The 18,235-nt window shown below is 50.1% G+C and overlaps 1 protein-coding gene across 1 annotated transcript; it reads right to left on the reverse strand.

The window, feature by feature from the left end:
• Positions 1-2,119: 2,119 nt before the first annotated feature.
• Nek2 (NIMA related kinase 2) lies at positions 2,120-15,084 on the reverse strand. The gene is made up of 8 exons (XM_005082863.4): positions 14,789-15,084; positions 13,959-14,176; positions 13,427-13,667; positions 11,371-11,453; positions 10,547-10,673; positions 9,634-9,853; positions 7,281-7,406; positions 2,120-4,218 (listed from the first exon to the last, which is right to left on the reverse strand). The coding sequence occupies exons 1-8, from the start codon at positions 14,882-14,884 to the stop codon at positions 4,001-4,003; spliced, it is 1,329 nt and encodes a 442-aa protein (XP_005082920.1). The 5' UTR covers positions 14,885-15,084; the 3' UTR covers positions 2,120-4,000.
• Between the last annotated feature and the right edge of the window lie 3,151 nt (positions 15,085-18,235).

Genomic DNA, 18,235 nt, shown 5'->3' on the forward strand with positions numbered 1-18,235 from the left:
TGCCCTGCGAGCCTCCCTCCCCGCCCTTCCCCCACTGTCCTAGCCCCACTGCTGCTTACTGCTCAACACCTAATGGTCCCTTTTTCTAAAACTGCACGCACCTCTCGTCTGCCTCGGATCGGGCAGCAGGCTTAAGTGACGGTTGGAGACCTGGCATTGTGCTGCACAGGAACCAACAGGTCACAAGTGCTCGGCACCCGTTGAGGGCTGAGTGCAGTCTCTTCTGCTTGGCTTGAAGATGAGCCCCAGGTGTGAGCTGTGCAGTCCGCACACGCAGCCTAGAGGCTCCACCATTTCCATTAAAAAGCTGGCATTGCAGCCGGGCGTTGGTGGCGCACGCCTTTAATCCCAGCACTCGGGAGGCAGAGGCAGGTGGATCTCTGTGAGTTTGAGGCCGGGCTGGACCGATAGCCTCCAAAACAATACAGAGAAACCCTGTCTCGTAAAAACCAAAAAAAAAAAAAAAAAAAAAAAAAAAGCTGGCATTGCACAGAACGAGGCCAACCCATAAAACTCATGTTAGAGGGGAGGGAGAGGGAGCTGGGATTGACATGTGAAGCAAGCTTGTTTCTAACTTAAGGAAAAAAAAACTCATGTTAGTAATTTCCCAGTGTTTCTTAGAACATTCAGTAGCAAGGGGACCGGGACCGTAGAGAAAACCGCACTTGCCCCCTCCTCTTGAACAGATGACACTGCTGAGGAGTGCCGTCAGCACTACATGGGAGGGCCCACTGGGCTTCATCTCTGTGTTTGGCTAGCAGTGTCGTTTGCTGTGTGAGCTGCATCACATCCATGTGCTAAGTCTGTAGACCTGAAGGAGTTCTGAACCTTCCGCAACTTGGTCTCTATTAAAATCACACGGTTAGCAACACCAAGGAAATGTTACATAAGAATATGAAGGGTAGAGCAAAGGTAACTGCTTCATGCTCAGCGAAAAAAACTCTGGACTAGGAGACTAGGGCTTGTAAGAGTTCAGAACCCCAGAACCCACAGAAAAATCTGGGCAGGTGTGGTTGCTGCTCATAATAATCACAACACTTGGGAGACAGATGGGATCACTGCGGCAAGCTGACCCATGGGCTCCCTGGAACTAGTGATCTCTGGCTTCAGGGAGGCCTCTGCCTGAATAAAGTGGAGACCGAGAAAGACATCCAACATCCACACACAGGCACATGTCTACTCTCTCTCTCTCTCTCTCTCCCCCCATCCATGCTTCCCGGGTGCCTCCGCTCAGTCAGTAGTATCACTGGACTCTACCCATGGGACACTAGCAGCACCATCTCCTCAGTTGCAACTTCAAGTTTGTGTCGGGTCAGCACTGCTGGCCTCATGATCAAAGAGAGGGTGCGCTCCTACAGCTTACCAGCAGAACGTAGCCCCCCGCCCCAGCATCACCCCTTTTCTTCATTTCCGAAACCAATAAACACAAAAGACCGTGGGAAACAGAAAGGTTTGCCTCATGGGAAAATGGGAGATGAATGACACAAAGCAGAGTGAAGCATAGACCCCGAGGGCTAAGGGGACAGCTCGGATGGAAAGGTGCTGGCTGTGCAAACATCAAACTAAGCTCAGGGGGCTGGACTGGTAGCTCAGTGGTTAGGAGCACAGGCTGTTCTTCCAGAGGTCCTGAGTTCAATCCCCAGCCACCATATGGTGGTTCACAACCATCTGTAGTGACATCTGGTTCCCTCTTTGGGCCTGCAAACACTGTATACATAATGAATGAATAAATAAATAAAGCTAAAAAAACCAACTAAGCTCAGGCCCCACACTACATAACAAGTTAGATGCAGTAAAATGTGCGTGTATCTCTGCAAGGAGGAGAAGACACGAGGGAGGATCCCTGGAACGTGGGAGATAGCAAGCCAGAAAGCAAAACTGCTGAGGCCCAGGCCAGGAGGACCCCACATCCAAAATCAAGGTGGACGGTTTCTGAACAATGACAGCTGAGGCTGCCACTAGTCTCCACAGACACCTGCACACACGAATGTGCACACGGCGCACACAGGCACACACACACACACACACATGCAAAGACACACATTCCTGCCCATACACCTGCACACACAAATGTACACACGTGCACACAGGCACACAGAGAACACAAACATCACAATGATGAATTTCCACAAAATAGATTTTATTGTATTGAAAATTTTATAAATAAGATGACTGGTTACTCATAAACAATTGTATCCAATTAAGTTTTCTAAAGTTCAAGAACACTTAAAACCTCATACTTAGAATTTTTATATACATGGGATCTTATTCTGTACTGCTATACCGGTATCATTATAGACTAAAGGAGAAAGAGAAAAAGCAAGAAAAACCACCACCACTGAGTTTCTAGTTTTCAACAGGATTTCCCATCTGGCACATTGTCACAGGACAGACAGACAAGATGCTCACCAGATTTTAACACTCCACCCAACACACAGCTTTAAGAGATCCAAAGGCACTGCACCTGCAGCTGCAAGAGATTCCTGGCACTGTTTCTGCAGCTACAAGTGCCAAACAGCAGAGAATTTACACAAAGCATTAGAAAGGCCGACCTTGGCAAGTTACACACCCAAGTGAGTTATTGTAGATCCAGAAAGGAAAGGACACAGCATTTTAAAATGTAAGACGTCTGTGTGTTTAATCGTGAGGCAGATCACATTAAAACACTTCTGACCCTGCCAACAGCACTTAAGACACATGAACCTCTTTCTGATGAGGTCTTCAGAAAACTGTAGACAAACAGCAAACGCCTTGTCCTCACACAGGTGAAGGCAGCATCCCCCTCAACGGCACACATCCCACACTGCTGTGTTCTGAAGCTGTCTCGCGGGGCTGTGGACAGAAAGCAAAGGTGACCTGCTTTCTCCCCAGTACCTTAAACAGACGAGCTCTCTGAAGATAGTTCTCCAACATTAAACATCAGGGAACCACACGTGTGACTTTAAGTCACACAAAGACCCTGCGGCATTTGAGACTGTTCAGTTCATACTTAAGGGCACTTAACAAAATTAATCTCATCAAACACAGACGGGGCACAGTGCAGAGCTTCAGTGCAGTAACCATTTGTTCAAGGCCATTCAAGAACTGGGAGAGTATCCTGGGACACAAAGGTATTTCAGGTAGAGAATGACATTGAGCAGTTCTCCTGGGCTCGCTAGCAGCCACAGGACAGCAGGAAAAGAGCGTGCCCCTCGGTGTCAGCCTCCTCCTTGGATTTCTTCACGACTCTAAATCTCTCTTCTGCACTCACTGAGAGCTGTTCTGGAAGGAGTTTCCCTGAAGGTAAATCCACGTTCTTAGGTAGACGTTTCAACATTTTCACTCTCCCAGAGTCTAAGTCACTGGCATTTAACTTGCATGGTGAACAGCTTGGAACTGGAATGCCAGGCTGTTGGATCAAAGGCGGGGTCTTTCCCTGACCCTGTGGCAGAGTGGAGACTCCTGCTTGTCATATCTTATCAACAGTGAGGCCACACAGCTCAAGCTCATCTGGAAACTACAGTGAGACAGGATGCACCACAGCCAAGCACCACCAAGTGGCTGATGGCATAGAGAGACTAGACCACATACATCATCCACGGTCATGGACAACGGATGCTGGGCACACAGCTCCTGCTGCACATTTACAGTGTAAAACTAAACATGACAGAATCAGGATACCACTCAATCCCATAAACTGAGGTTAAATATTCTTTCCCTAACATTATTTTCTCCTAAAATCTACAGTGTCCCATCTCAAACTCCCAGTAGTAATAGCACACAGGATCAAAAGCCCAACCAACCAGCAAAGGCACCACGCTTTCTACTCAGGGCTATCAGGAGGCAAAGGGAGACGTGTCCATCTTGTGGACCTGCTGCTGAAAAAGCGCACCAACAATGCAGCACCACACTCACTGCGTACAAAGACAAAACTCAGAACCAGACACAACCACAGCAGTCGAGTGCCAGTCTCTAGTGGGCTGGCCGCATCCAGTGCCCACCCAGCTCCACGTGTGCTGGCCTAGCGCATGCCCAGAATCTGCCTGCTCTTCAGCTGGTAGTTTTTTTCAATATCCGACAGGGCTTGAGCCCGCAGCTGGGCAGCATGAAGCCTCTTCTTCAGGTCTTTGCACTTGGACTTGGCAAGCTGGCTCTCGGAATTCTCACTCCTTGTGGTGTTCTCTTTGCTCTCCCCACGGAAATGAACCTTCTTCCTCATCACGGAGGGGTGATCAAGTTCTTCAGAAAGAAAAAGAAAGGGTTCTGTGTTACCTGAGACCAGCTCTGTCATGCAGACCCGAGACCAGTGTCCTACAGCTGTCACCTCTGTGAGTGCGGGGTGACAGAAATCAAACTGGGTTTCTATTTTAAGACATGTAGCTGCATTACTTTTAAACTGTGTGTGTTGTTATGTGCACGTGAATGCAGGCACCCTCAAATCCAGAAGAGGGCATCGGGGCCCCAGGAGCTGCAGTTACAGGTGGCTGGGAGCCCCTGATGTGGGTGCGGTGAACTGAACTCAGGTTCTCTGCAGGAGCAACATAAGCTCTAACCACTGAGTCATCTCTCCAGCCCCACTTTTTCTAGTATTTGTTTGAGCTATCATCTTGCTATGTAGCTCAGGCTGCCCATGCCCTGAGATGCTCCTGCCTTAGCCTCCTTCATACTGAGTTTAAAGGTTACACAGGCATTGAGTTGATACCAAATAATCAAGGACAAATGCTTTCATTTCTTACTAACCAACCTTTCTCTTATGGCTCAATGCACTGGGGTTGAGGGAAATCAGTATTTACTCTGTTCCTGAGAACCTATGACAGAACACATCCAAGCATTCACACAGCTCAAGCACCAGAAATGTGTTTCTAAGCAACCACGGAGTGAGCAAGGCCAGCTGAGCTACAGTGACTTAGTGATCCACGTCTCACATGCACTGACAGCCTTACACAGTGACACCCTAACCACAGACGGGGCTGTTAGGGGCTGGGAGGTCCAAGACCTTCTAACTTTCCCTTTGTGTGCATTTAAAGGAAATAAGCTCAAATACTTACCGAGTTTACACTATGGGCCACTGTGAGCATACATAGGCCCTTTTCTGGAGGGCACGACAGGCCATAAACAAGTACAGATGGAGATCTGAGTGGCGTGTGGGGAGAGGGCACAGAGGTGCAGACAGCCAGCTGGATGGTGCTTGTGGGGAGAAGAGGGAGCCTCAGAGATCAGGTGTGAGCTAAGTTCCCAGGGAGATGAAGGGAGGGAGACAGCTGGAGAGGCCGGAGCCTGGCTCCCAGAGTCCCTGTCCCTCTTCAAAGCACAAGCTGCTGCCCGCAGACCTCAACACCCCTGCCACTGCCAACAGTGCGCCTTCAACTGTGCATCTCCCTAACGGGTGGTCCTGAGACAGCGCTTGGAAAAAGAACACCGCATCCAACAGCAGGAATGGCTCGTAAGTAGACAGAGGGGCTTCCCATGGAGCTGCCTGCTTGGCTGACCTTAGCCCAACTTCACAGCCCACTCACTGCGCAGGACATCTCATCTCTGCAGTGCCCTGGGCCCAAGCTGCCATCTCCCCGCCCTCCACTCTGCTGCTCGCTGTGCCTGACACACCCAGTGTGTATCACTCATCTCTGAGCTGCAGGGGGCGCTGCAGCTTCCTTTAAATACCACACTCACACTGGTGCCACACCCATCTATGCACCTCATCAAGCCAAACCTAGCACCTCACTCAGCTACACCCCTGCTCAGACACCAGGGCAAGAGCAATCCCCAAACGGGTGTTCAATAATTGTCTGAGTGTGCATATAAAGTGCACACTTGATCACGATTTTATCTATTGTCTTTATGGATAACGTTGTGGAATCTAAAAACTGCTGAAATTAAGGCAGGTGTGGTGGCGCACACGGACAGACAGACAGATGACACACACGGACAGATGGACATCTGTACATTAGAGGCCAGCCTGTTCTACACGCCCTGTTCTAGGTCTCTATTAGCCAAGTCCATAGAGTGAGACCCTGTGTCTCTAAAAACAAAAAACTATCTCAAAGGTTTAAACAACCACCCAAAGCAAAGGTTCACTCTGTGGTTGGCTTTAAAAAAAAAAAAAAAAAAAAACCACAGGATCTGTAGCTATGGCTAGCCTAGAACTTGCTATGTAGACCAGGCTGGCCTCAAATTCAGTTATCTGCTTGCCTCTGCGCCAAGTGCTGGATTAAAAGTGTGCAAAGTCAGAGGGCAAGTTTTGGGAGTAGGACTCTCCTCCACTAAGTGGGTCCTAGAGAATAAACTCAGGTCACCGGGCTTGGTGGCAAGCACCTTCACCCACTGAACCATCTTGGAAACCCAAGTTGTATTTTCCTTTTTGCTCTTTATTTATTTTTGCTGTTTATTTTGTAGATAGCGTGCATGTACTCTACTCATGGGGGGGGAGTTGAGGGAGGGTTATGTGCATGTGAGTGCAAAGGTCTGAGGAGGGCAGAAAAAGAGTTCGGTTCCCCTGGGTGTGGGCGCTGGGACTCAAACTCGGGTCCTCAGAACAGTGAGGCGGCTTGAATAAGAACAGACCCCACAGGCTCATACACTTGAATACTCATCAGGGAGTGGGGGTGCTTGAGAAGGATTAGGAGGTGTGGCCTTGCTGGAGGAAATCCAGCTGTCACTGGGGGTGGGCTTTAGGGTTTCAAACGCCCATGCCAGACCCACAGGATGAAGATAAAAGCTCTCAGCTACTTTTCCAGTACCATGCCTGCCGCCACACTCCCCACTATGACAACAATGAACTAAACTCTGAAGCTATAAAGCCAACCACAAGCATGTGCTTTCTTCTCTAAGTCGTCTTGGTCATGTGTTTCTTCACAGAGTGAAACAATGCTAAGACATTGCTAAGCAGTGCAAGCTCTTTCCCAGGAGCCGTCTCTCCAGCCCCTCCCCGTTTCCTATGATCAGACTGAACTCACTATGTAGAACAGGTCGGTCTCAAACCCCCAGCGATTCTGTCTTCCAAGTGCTACAGGGTTACAGATTTGCACCACCATGTCTGCTAAGCTACACTTTCTATGATGACTAGAGTGTGGCATTTTTTAAATACCAGAGTTTTTGCTTGAAAATGAAGAGAAATATAGCTTTGATAACATAACCAAAGGAAATAATATCCAGGGGACAACTTGAAATGTAGTTTGAAAAAGTTTCCTTGGATAAGGTGAGTGAAGCTGACAGAAATTGACTCCCGTCTCCTGTCTCTCACCGGCTAATGGCGTCACGGTTTGCACATGTCCACATGGGGCAGAGTGTGCAGACAGACATACCTGGGTCACTAGCCAGACACAGCAACCTCTGCTCCTTCAGCAAGCTGTAGTTCTTCAGCAGACTTTCGGCTCTGGCCAGTTTGTCCTCTGCTAGCCTCTCTCGGATACACAGTTCACGTTCCTTCTCTTTAAAACAGGGAGGGAGGGAAGGAAGGAAGGAAGGAATGAGTAAGGGGCTCTGGCCATCAAACCACTCACTTCTGCCTGGCGGGCTCAGCGCTTTGACCCATCCCTCCAGGGAAGTTCCTTCACTGCCTTGGTTCTCAACCTTCCTGATGCTATGACCCTTTAACACAGTCCCTCACGTGTGACCCCAGCCACACAATTACCTCACTGCTCCTTCACATCTACGGTCTTGCTACTGTGTGAATCGTAAGGTGAATATCTGGTACAAACTGAACATAACTAACGCATAGTGACTAATCACAAAAATAATATGGAACTATACATTGTGAATATTTCTAATTACAAATAATAAAACTTTGTCTTGAAGCATGGTGTGTGTGGCATGGGTAGCAGTCTTACTATAACGTCAACTAGACTGCTACATAGTGCAACAGTGTGTGTAAGAAGCCTGTGTCTCTGGAAGGCTGCCGCTGCTTCTTACCAGATAACATATTCTCAGGGCAGTCTTTGCAAGAGCATGAGGAAGGTACCTCCCCAAGTCTACTTCTGTGGGCAGAAATGATAACCAACAACCTGGAAAACCCCGTTTCACAAAGCTATGTAGTTGGAAATAGAAGGGGCAACAGTCTCAGACGGAACAGGCTATGAATCAAACGCGTATCCAGACTGTGTAACTGCCATTGTAGAGAAGTTGGTTCTCACGGCGTCACCGCTCATAAGTGATGAACTCCTCCTGTGCTGTCTCAGGGACATCTTCAACTCTGACTGTGAATGGAATTCTGGCAAGTGCAAATGGGTGTCAGGTAGATTTGGAAAACACAACGGATTGTCATGTGCAAGCATGAGCAAGGGTAGTGTTCTTTCACAGAAACTATTGTAATCTTGTCTGGCTCAATGTCATGTTCCTTAAAGAAAGCAGATAAGCTGGGCAACATGTGAATCCTACTGGCATCCAATTCGTTGTTTTTGACAAAGCTGAAGTTTTATTTGAAATGGCCTGATCTTTCAGACAAATGGAGGCATGTGCATCTGTGCTCACAGTGATAAATTAACTCCTTAGAGATGGCAAAGATGTCCACCAAGTAAGCCTTCACTTCATCACCGCCAAGTGCTCCCTACTGCGGTCTTCCTTTCTGATTAAAAATGTTTTGAATTCATCAAAAGAACATTCTAAAACTTTTCCTCTAATCCCAGAACTTGGGAGGCAGAGGCCCAGGATTAGAAGGCCTCGGTGGCTTCCATGGAGGCTTCAAGAGCTGTCTAACACAGTATCCTTGTTGGCAAAGCTCAGATGCTGTTATCAAAATGCTGTTTTAGTTTGTTTGGCTTCATAAATTCAGCTTATAGAACTTCACAAAAAAATAGCACAGTGTAATTTCTCAATTCCTGCTCAATTATTGAGATAAAAACCTCACTATAAAAAATCATCACTATTCTTTCCTTTCTTAATGTTCCTCCCTACACGATCCATTGCCATGGGATGCTTTTCTGATGGAAATAATACATAACAGTAGCTTTACTAATACAGAAGATGACACATGGCATAGTTCAGTCAATACAGTTCATTGAAGCTTGCTGTGATTTGTCTACCATTCTGCGTTGCTTTTCCATACCTGTGACTGTCACAAGGGGGCAGTATTCACAGCTGACTATAGACTGAGCAGCATCCACATTAAATTCCCAGGGTACAGTTTTTTCCACCAGTAGCTGATGATTTTACAGGACATGATTTTACTTTTAAGCAATAATTATAATTCATGAAGTGCCATTTTATCTTTAATACTGATGCTTTAGCACAGTTGCGGCTCTCTATTATGTGTGTGACTGGTCCACAAAAGTACGCCATGGCACCGACCCTGTCACACACCTGCATTTGTTCCAGACGCATGTGATGGGCTGACACAATGATGTCACCATCCCAGGTACTTGTATGTGGGTGTGTCTGCATGTGAGCAGACCCGCCTGGAGACGGACAGAGGACAGTCCTAAGACCATGGGAAACAAGTGTTTTCCAATGGTCGGAGCTGACTCCCGCAATTGTGACCCACAGGTTGAGAACCATTCAAAAGAAAAGGGCTGGGATGCAGCCCACAGGCATTCAGAGTCCTGGACTCGGTCCCGAGCTCCTCACCCCAGGAAGAAACAAAAGGCTCTAAAGGCCTGTGCATCCCCAGCCCGCTCCCCCGAGGCACAGCAGGTAGCTCCCCGGGCTCTGAGCACAACTCACGCTCCAGACTGTCCTCTCGGGCTCTGAGCGCACGCTCTCGGTCCTGCAGTTGCTTTTCCTTCAGCTTGAGCTCACTCAGCACAGGGCTGGAGGCCTGCAGCTTGGGAGGCTCCCCTAAGCGCTGGCCTCTCCTCTCTGGATGTCTCCTTTGCTCTTCCGCAACCAACTCTGCTATCAAAGGGCTCTCCAGGATTTCCTCCACGGAAGGCCGGTGGTAATCCTGGAGACAGTGTAGCAGGCAGATCACAGAACAGACATCTTAAGAAAAGCAGGTACGTTACAAGGGTAAACTAGACAAAGGGCAGTTCCTATATCCAGAAACATCTGAAAAAACAGGTTCACTGGCCACAAAGTTCTGGGTCTGCAAGCTGACGCAGGGTTTAACTGACCTTTCTCACCCCACCCTTCAAGGAGGCTCAGGCCCTGCAGGACAGCACACTGTACATACACTGGGGTCTGCTCGCTCACACACACACACACACACACACACACACACACACACACACACACCTCCCTCTCACTTTCTCCTCAGGTCCCATCCCATGGCCCAGAGACCTTTGGTCAGGTTATCTGCCCTCTGCTCTGTTCCCCTTCTCCCATATTGTGGTCTCTGATCCCTTACAGTGAGGGAGAGCAATAAAGCCCCACATATGGCCCCTCCCCTCAGCACTGCTACTCTGGGTTTTGACTTTTCCAGTCTTTCCATGTCACTAACCCTAAATCAGTGCAACAGAAGGTGGCAGGGAAAACAGGAAGTGAGGTTCAAAGGCTGCTCAGGGTGTTTCCACGCCTATGAGCGCACCAGTACTAAAGGATTTGGCCAGGAAGGCGGATGCTAGTCCTCATTAGTCTATAGCAAGGATTCGCCCCAAGTTTCCCCAAGTGACAGTGCGCACAGTCTTGCAGCCATTACCTTTAAATTCAGCATCCGAGTGATGATGTCATTTAAGCCATCAGAGTAGCGGTAGGGGATCCGCCTGAATCTCCCTTCTCTGATTTTCCCAGCTAACTCTTTCTGGTTGAAGGCTGTAAATGGAGGCCTGGGATTTAAAAACAAATAAATGAAAAGGAGAAGAGGAGGAGGAGGAGAGAAGGGAGGCAAGGGAAGGAAAGGAAGCTTAAAAAATGTTAAATGAACGCAAGAAGAGGAAGAAAACGAGCTTGCGTTCTATTTCCCAGCTGGGTCTCCCCTGCGGCTACACTTAGCAGTTTCGTGGTGCAGCCTACATTTCGGGTTGGGCAGCTCTGACTTGGGGTCGGTCCCACATGTTCTGGGTATTATACAGCACCGCACCTTCCCTACCGCACCCAGGAGCACAAGCCAAAGTGTCTCCCTGTCAGAGGGGAGCACGCTTCCCTTCTCCATCCCTGGAGAACCGCGGTTCTGTGGAACGGCTTAGAATGAAGGAGCAAACTGTCAAGACTCACAGCCATGTCCCCTTCTCCAGACCCCAGACCTGCCAGGGACCCCTACTGCCCTCTTCCTTTGTCTGCCTGACCTAGGACCCTGCCCTGAGCTACGTCAGCTTCACTGGGAACCAGATCCTTGAACAAAGCAGGACGCAGCCCCAGGGCTTCCATCCTTAGTTTGTACAAGTTGGGGTGCGTTGCTGTATGCCCCTCCCACCCACCCAATGTGGTACTGCTGTTTTAACTTGTCTCTGTGTTAGTCTTAGCAGGGCCCAGGGACAGGACCGACAGTGCCAGCCTGTGCTCAGACGCTGTCTGCCTACTCACATCAATGCACACAGCTCATACAGCAGGCAGCCCAGCGACCAGATGTCCGACTTCTCATTATAGGACAAGCGACTCATCTGCTCCTAGAGGACAAGGTAAGGAAGTGCCAAGGAGTTGAGAGCTCGTTTTGTTTCAAAGTTTAAAAATTTCAACCTGAGGGCTGGGAAGTCAGCTTGCTTAGCAGAGTCTGCCTAGCGGGCACAACACCTGGGTTGGATCCCAAGCACAAAAACAACCAACCAGGCGTGGTGGCTCACATCTTAAGATCAGCTTTGGGAGGAGAGGCACGAGGATCTGACATTCAGTGAGAGGGCTGGGGCTGTCTCAGCAGTCAGGACTGGTCACTCATGCAGAGGACCCCATTTCATTCCAGCACCCACATGACAGCTCACTACAATCTCCAGCTCCCAGGGATCTAAGGCCCTTTGGTCTCCCCAGGCACTGTTACACATATGGTGTACATACATACAGGAAGGCTAAAAAAAAAAAATCTGGAGTTATTTTCAGCTATATAACAAGTTCTAGGGTGACCCAGGTTGTATGAGTTACTGTAAAAGAACCAACAACCACAAGCTAAGCCAACCAAAACAAAGCCCACAATAAATCAATAAACTGAAAACAAAATAGAACCTTAAAATTCACTTTGAAAATATTCACTTAAGAATATTAAATTTTCCATCTTTAGTGAAATTTTTCAAAATTCCGTATCTAAAAGACTAGTGTAGCTTAGACTATAGTAATAGCGATGGTGGCTTCTACTCTCTCCTGTTTACAATGGCAAAGGGGCATGACCTTGTCCTGACCTTGTCCTGGCAACTTTGTCACACACGACTCATCCAGTCATCTCATTTTCACAAACAAATGCTTACTGTGGGCTTGACACTAACAATTCAAAGGCAAGCATGAGAGCCCTCCCCGCTGTTTGTAAGGGAAGAAAACGCCATTCTATTTTGTTTTGTTTAGAACAGGGGTCTAAGACACCTGTCTCAGCCTCAAGGTGGCTGGAACTACATACAGTTGGAGGCACAGAGTACAGATACTCCATTTTAAAAGTCAGAGGAACTGGCTGGTGGAGCACAGCTGTAGTCCAGCATCTGAGGGGGACAGGCCAGAGGAGCAGAGTTCAAGGCCATCCTCCATTAAATAGCAAGTTCAAGGCCAGCCTGGACTGCATGAGACTGTCTTAAAAATAAATAAATTGAAATAAATAAACAAATAAATAAATCGCCGGGTGGTGGTGGTGCACGCCTTTAATCCCAGCACTCGGGAGGCAGAGGCAGGTGGATCTCTGTGAGTTCGAGGCCGGGCTGGACCGACAGTCTCCAAAACAAGGATCGTTGAGTCGCGGTCTGTGTCTCCTTACTGGATAAACCTAAACATTTTAACAACAACCCTGTCTCGCAAAAACCAAAAATAAATAAATAAATCAAAATAGGGGGCTAAGAGATAGTTCCAGGGATCTGATGCCCTCTTCTGGTCTCCACAGGCAACACACATTTTCTAAATCACAATGAATGAATTATAGAAAAAAAAAACTGGAATAACCAAGACATGCATTTAGTTCACATCTCAGTATAAATACACATAAAAATCTAATCTATTTCTTTATATTCAAACACACACACACACAAAACCACTCTATTTTGTTTTTCTCAGCCCATGGCCTTTAATCCCAGCACTCGGGAGGCAGAGGCAGGCGGATCTCTATGGGTTCGAGGCCAGCCTGGTCTACAGAGCGAGTTCCAGGACAGTCTCGAAAATACAGAGAAACCCTATCTCAAAAAACAAAAACATATATGTGTGTGTGTGTATATATATATATGTATATATATATATATATATTTTATAAAAGAACCTGGGTTGTAGCTCGGTGGTAGACTTGCCTAAAATGCCTGAGGGTCTTGGTTCAATCCCTAGTCCTGAGGGGAAAATAAAAACTTAAGCTGTACTGTGAATTCTGGGTTACTGAGTTTCTTAGCAACCCAAGCCTCAGTTTCCTTATCTGTGAATGCTTCACCCAAGATATTAAAAACTCTCTAAATTCTGAAATACTCACAGGAGACATGTAATAAGGTGTGCCAACAAACGTCTTTGCAAAACTCGTGTCGTGGTTTAATATTCTAGCGAGTCCAAAGTCCCCGAGCTTGACGTTGTGTTTGCTGTCCAGGAAGACGTTGGCTGGCTTCAGGTCCCGATGGAGCACAGTGTGGCCACCGTCACTCCTTCTGTGACACTCTTTCAGGGCCAGGGTCAACTGAGTCATCACTCGAAGCACAAACTCTTCCTCTAAGTATTGTCTGGACCAAAAGCAATCACACATTTTATTACCCTGAACACAAACATTGCGGAATGCTGGATCAGCTACTTAAGCCTCCAAAGCGTACAGACGTGGAGGTAAATTATTGTTAGACATGAAATAATGGGTACTGATTCACTAAGGATTTCCCAGTGTACCCGGCACCCACCAAACAAATACGAGAACATTCCACCATCGATTAAGGGCTCTGTCCCTGTTCCCAAAAAGCGTGTGCTTAACAACAACAACAAAACCGGACCCCTCCGGCTTACAGCCAAAAGCCACCACTTACCTTTCCTTGGTCCCCTTTGTAATGACACTGGCCAGGTCCCCTCCTTCGCAGTACTCCATCACGATGTACAGGGTTGTGTTGGTCCTGTCGATAATGCGGTCGTAGTAACGGACGATGTTTGGATGCTTCAGCTCCCGGAGCAAGTTCACTTCAGACACAAGCATCTGCTTCTCCACCTCCGTCATGGAGCCATAGTCGAGCTCCTTCCACACCAGGATCTGAAACACAGCGTTTTCGAGGCATGAGACGAGGCACGCCAACTTCCGGACCTGAGAACTGAATCCACTGGCTCACGTCTCAGTAAGTATCACGGCTCGCGGTCGCCAGGGCCGTGAATTCTGTCGGTCTGGTGGGATCTAAAACCGCCTGGGAGACAAAGCTCCGGGTGGATCAGCGAGGGGGGGCGTCTACACTGGGTAGATACGGGGGGGAAGACCCGGAGCGCGGGGTAGGGTCCACACCGGGCAGATCCGGAGGCAAGACCCGGAGCGCGGGGTAGGGTCTACACCGGGCTGATCCGGAGGGAAGACCCGAGGCGCCGGGTAGGGTCCACACCGGGCAGATCCTAAGGGAAGACCCGAGGCGCCGGGTAGGGTCCACACCGGGCTGATCCGGAGGGAAGACCCGAGGCGCCGGGTAGGGTCCACACCGGGCAGATCCTAAGGGAAGACCCGAGGCGCCGGGTAGGGTCCACACCGGGCAGATCCTAAGGGAAGACCCGAGGCGCCGGGTAGGGTCTACACCGGGCTGATCCGGAGGGAAGACCCACCCTAAACGTGGGTGACCCCGAGGCCCCACCAGCACGCGTCCCCACCCGGCCGGGGCCTCACCTTGCCGTCGCTCCTCCTCCGAATCTTCTGGCAGCGGCCGTAGGAGCCGGTGCCGATGCTGTGCAGCACCTCGTAGTCTTCCACCCGGGACGGCATGGCGGGCGGCACGCGCCGGGTCAGCCGACCGCAGCTCCCCGACCCCTCGGGCCGCCACAGATCTCACCGCACCGCCCGGAGCCCAGGCTTCGGTCTCCCGGGAACCGCGCCGAGCCCAGCGGAGTCCCGATCGGCCTCCGAGCCCGCGAGCTACCGGCCGCCCGGTCAACCGTCGCGGGCCGCGGCCTCGCCGCCTATTGGCCCACGGCGAAGGGAACTCTCGGCTCTGATTGGCTGAGGGGCCACAACACCGCTAGGCATCTTGGGAAAACTCGTGTCGCTAGGCAACCGCGTCGGGCGGCGTGGGTGGGGAGGGGGCGGCGACCGGTGGCTCTGACGGAGCAGGCGCCGCGGCGCCGGAAACCCCGGGGGACCTGGGGTCGTCCCTCCGCCCGGGTCGCCGAGGTAACGGGGTGGAAGCGGAGGGGGGGTGTCCCCGGCGGCTGCCGGGCCCGACGCTCGCCTTTCGACCTTTCCCCTTTGACCCTCGCCCTTTCCGGCCTGCCCTGCTCACACGCGGCCTGCGAGCCGGAGCCGGCGGCGGTGCGGGCGCGGGGGCCCTGAAGGACGCGACGAGTGCGGCCCCGGCGCTGTGTGTTCCTCCGCGCGGACCCGAGAGCAGGAGCCCCCGCTGCAGCCCGGCGTCTCGCTGTGAGTTCGAGGCCAGCCTGGGCCACGGAGAAAGTTCCAGGACAGCCGGAGCGGAGGAGGGGGATCGGAGGAGAGAGACACACAGAGACAGACAGACAGACAGACAGACAGACAGACAGACACACACACACACACACACACACACGGGGTGGGGGATCGGAGGAGAAGAGAAAGAGAGAGACAGAGAGACAGACAGAAAGACACACACACACACACACACACGGGGTTGGGGATCGGAGAAGAGAAAGAGAGAGAGAGACAGACAGACACACACACACACGGGGTGGGGGATCGGAGGAGAAGAGAAAGAGAGAGAGACAGAGAGACAGACAGAAAGACACACACGCGCGCGCGCGGGGTGCGGGATCGGAGAAGAGAGAGAGAGAAACAGACAGACACACACACGGAGGGGGTTGAGACACACACAGACAGACAGACAGACAGACACACACACACACACACACACACACACGGGGAGCGGGGCAGGAGGTGGGAGGAGAGAGGCTGGCAGAGAGGGAATGAACCTGGGTTCCTCTTTCTCATTTTCTCATGAGGAAATGGAAACTCGGCTTAACTCGTTTGCTTGGCCCAACTGCCCAGAAAAGAACTGACTTTTTTTTATTTTTAAAAAGAAAAAAATGTCAGCTGGGCGGTGGTGGCGCACGCCTTTAATCCCAGCACTCGGGAGGCAGAGGCAGGTGGATCTCTGTGAGTTCGAGGCCGGGCTGGACCGATAGCCTCGAAAACAATACAGAGAAACCCTGTCTCGAAAAACCAAAAAAAAAAAAAAGAAAGAAAGAAAAAAAGTCAATGGATGTTCATAGGTGTAGAGTTGACTTGTGAGTTGCAGTTACCATAGACTGTACCTCTGAACTGAGGGACCCGTTCAGCATGCAAGAGTATCAGAACTTAGGGGTGGGGTGTGCTTGCATCCAGAACACACAAAGTTCACTGCTAAAACATCTGCAAAAATACAGTGCTCCCAAATAGCCTGTGTGGGGTACTAGGTGCAGCTTACTGACTCCAGCAGCCCCACTTTTACCTGGGAGAGGAGCGCTAAAAGCCCCCACCCAGGGCAGCTAGAGGTTAGTGTGCGTTATAGTGATCTGGCGCACACATAGGTCATTGTTCTTAAAATATCTGTTCATGGTTCGAGTGGAAAGAACCCAACGTCCTGTTAAGTAGGAATTAGAAGCCTCCTTATGTTAAAAATAAAGAATTTTTATTTCGTGTGCTGAATTAAGTATCAACTAATTGGGATCGTCAGCCAGGAGAACTTTTAAATTAACGTGCAAGGACATCGTGTCACCTCACAGGGGTAGGATTAATTTAGATCTTCATAGGTTACGTAAGGAGCTGCAAATGGCCAGGTCATTTACATAGTGCGTGTGCTCACTGGTGTTCGTGTTGAGCTCCTGGGCCAGCCTACTTCACACCCAGCCCATCTCCTCTCTGGACACTGTGCTCTTTGCTCCAAGCCCAGCACGCTTTCTCAGCCCCTCCGCCCCACCCTGGCATCTGCTGTCCCATTTGTCAGAAATCCCACGGGTGTCCCCCATGCCTCACCCCATCATGGTTACTGTGGATTGCCAACATGACAAGATGTGGGATCACCTAGGAGACAGGCCCTTGGGCACACCGACGGGAGACATTGGGTTAGCCTCTGAGCATGGCTGTGGGGGTTTGTCTTGTTTGTATTAACTGGATTGGGAAGACACACTCTTAAAAGTGGGCAGCAACATTCCTTAGGCTTGGGCCCTTGCTCAGTTACTGTTCTACTGCTGTGAAGAGACACCATGACCAAGACAACGTATAAAAGGAAGCGTTTAAACGGGGGAGAGGCTTGCCCACAGCTTCAGAAGGCGAGTCCATTATCGTCATGGCAGAAAGCATGGTGGCAGGCAGGCAGGCAGGGTTGGCACTGGAGAAGTAGCCCAGAGCTTACCTGCTGAACTGACAACCAATGGCCAGGCCACCCCAAAGCCCACCCTCAGCGACACGCCTTCTCCAACAAGGCCATACCTCCTAACCCTTCCCAAAATGGTTCTACCAAGTGGGAACCAAGCCTTCAAATCTATGAGCCTATGGGGTAGACATTCAAACCACCACAGTCCCAGACTACATAAACAAGAGGAGGGGAGCTGAGCACACATGCATTTATTTATCTTGTGTTACCTGACTGCAGATGCCACGGCCAGCCGCCTCAGGTTCCTGCCTTCCCAGCCTGGTGAACCAAATGAGCCCGTCTTTTCCCAAGTTGCTCTTGTCCGGGCATTTTATCCAGGAAACAGGATGCCCCTCCCTTATGTTCATTCTGAGGACACAACTTGTCCTACGAGAGTGAATTCCAGCTTTGTCCCCTCTGTTCTGCAGGGCCTCATCCAAGATGCTCAGAGACCACTGTGCGTGTAAATCTATTCTAACTTGATATTTGCGATCGTTTCCCAGCTAAACCCCAAAGCACCTGTGGCCAGTATAAGCCCTGGAATAGAGGAGGCTTAAAAGACCCAGGGAGGCTGCTTATGAAGACTAATGCACAGATTTGCAGTGATCCCCGAAGTATTCGACCATCAAACACCCCCAGCTCGGAGGCTCAGCCTGGGAACTGGGGGAACCATCCTGGGAATATGAAGAGACAACAATAATAAACAGGGTGGTGTAGGTTTAGCGTGAGAAATCCTAGCCACTCCCATCACTGCG

Source organism: Mesocricetus auratus, unplaced genomic scaffold (assembly GCF_017639785.1).
Source record: "Mesocricetus auratus isolate SY011 unplaced genomic scaffold, BCM_Maur_2.0 Super-Scaffold_100676, whole genome shotgun sequence".
Lineage (NCBI taxonomy): Eukaryota > Metazoa > Chordata > Mammalia > Rodentia > Cricetidae > Mesocricetus > Mesocricetus auratus.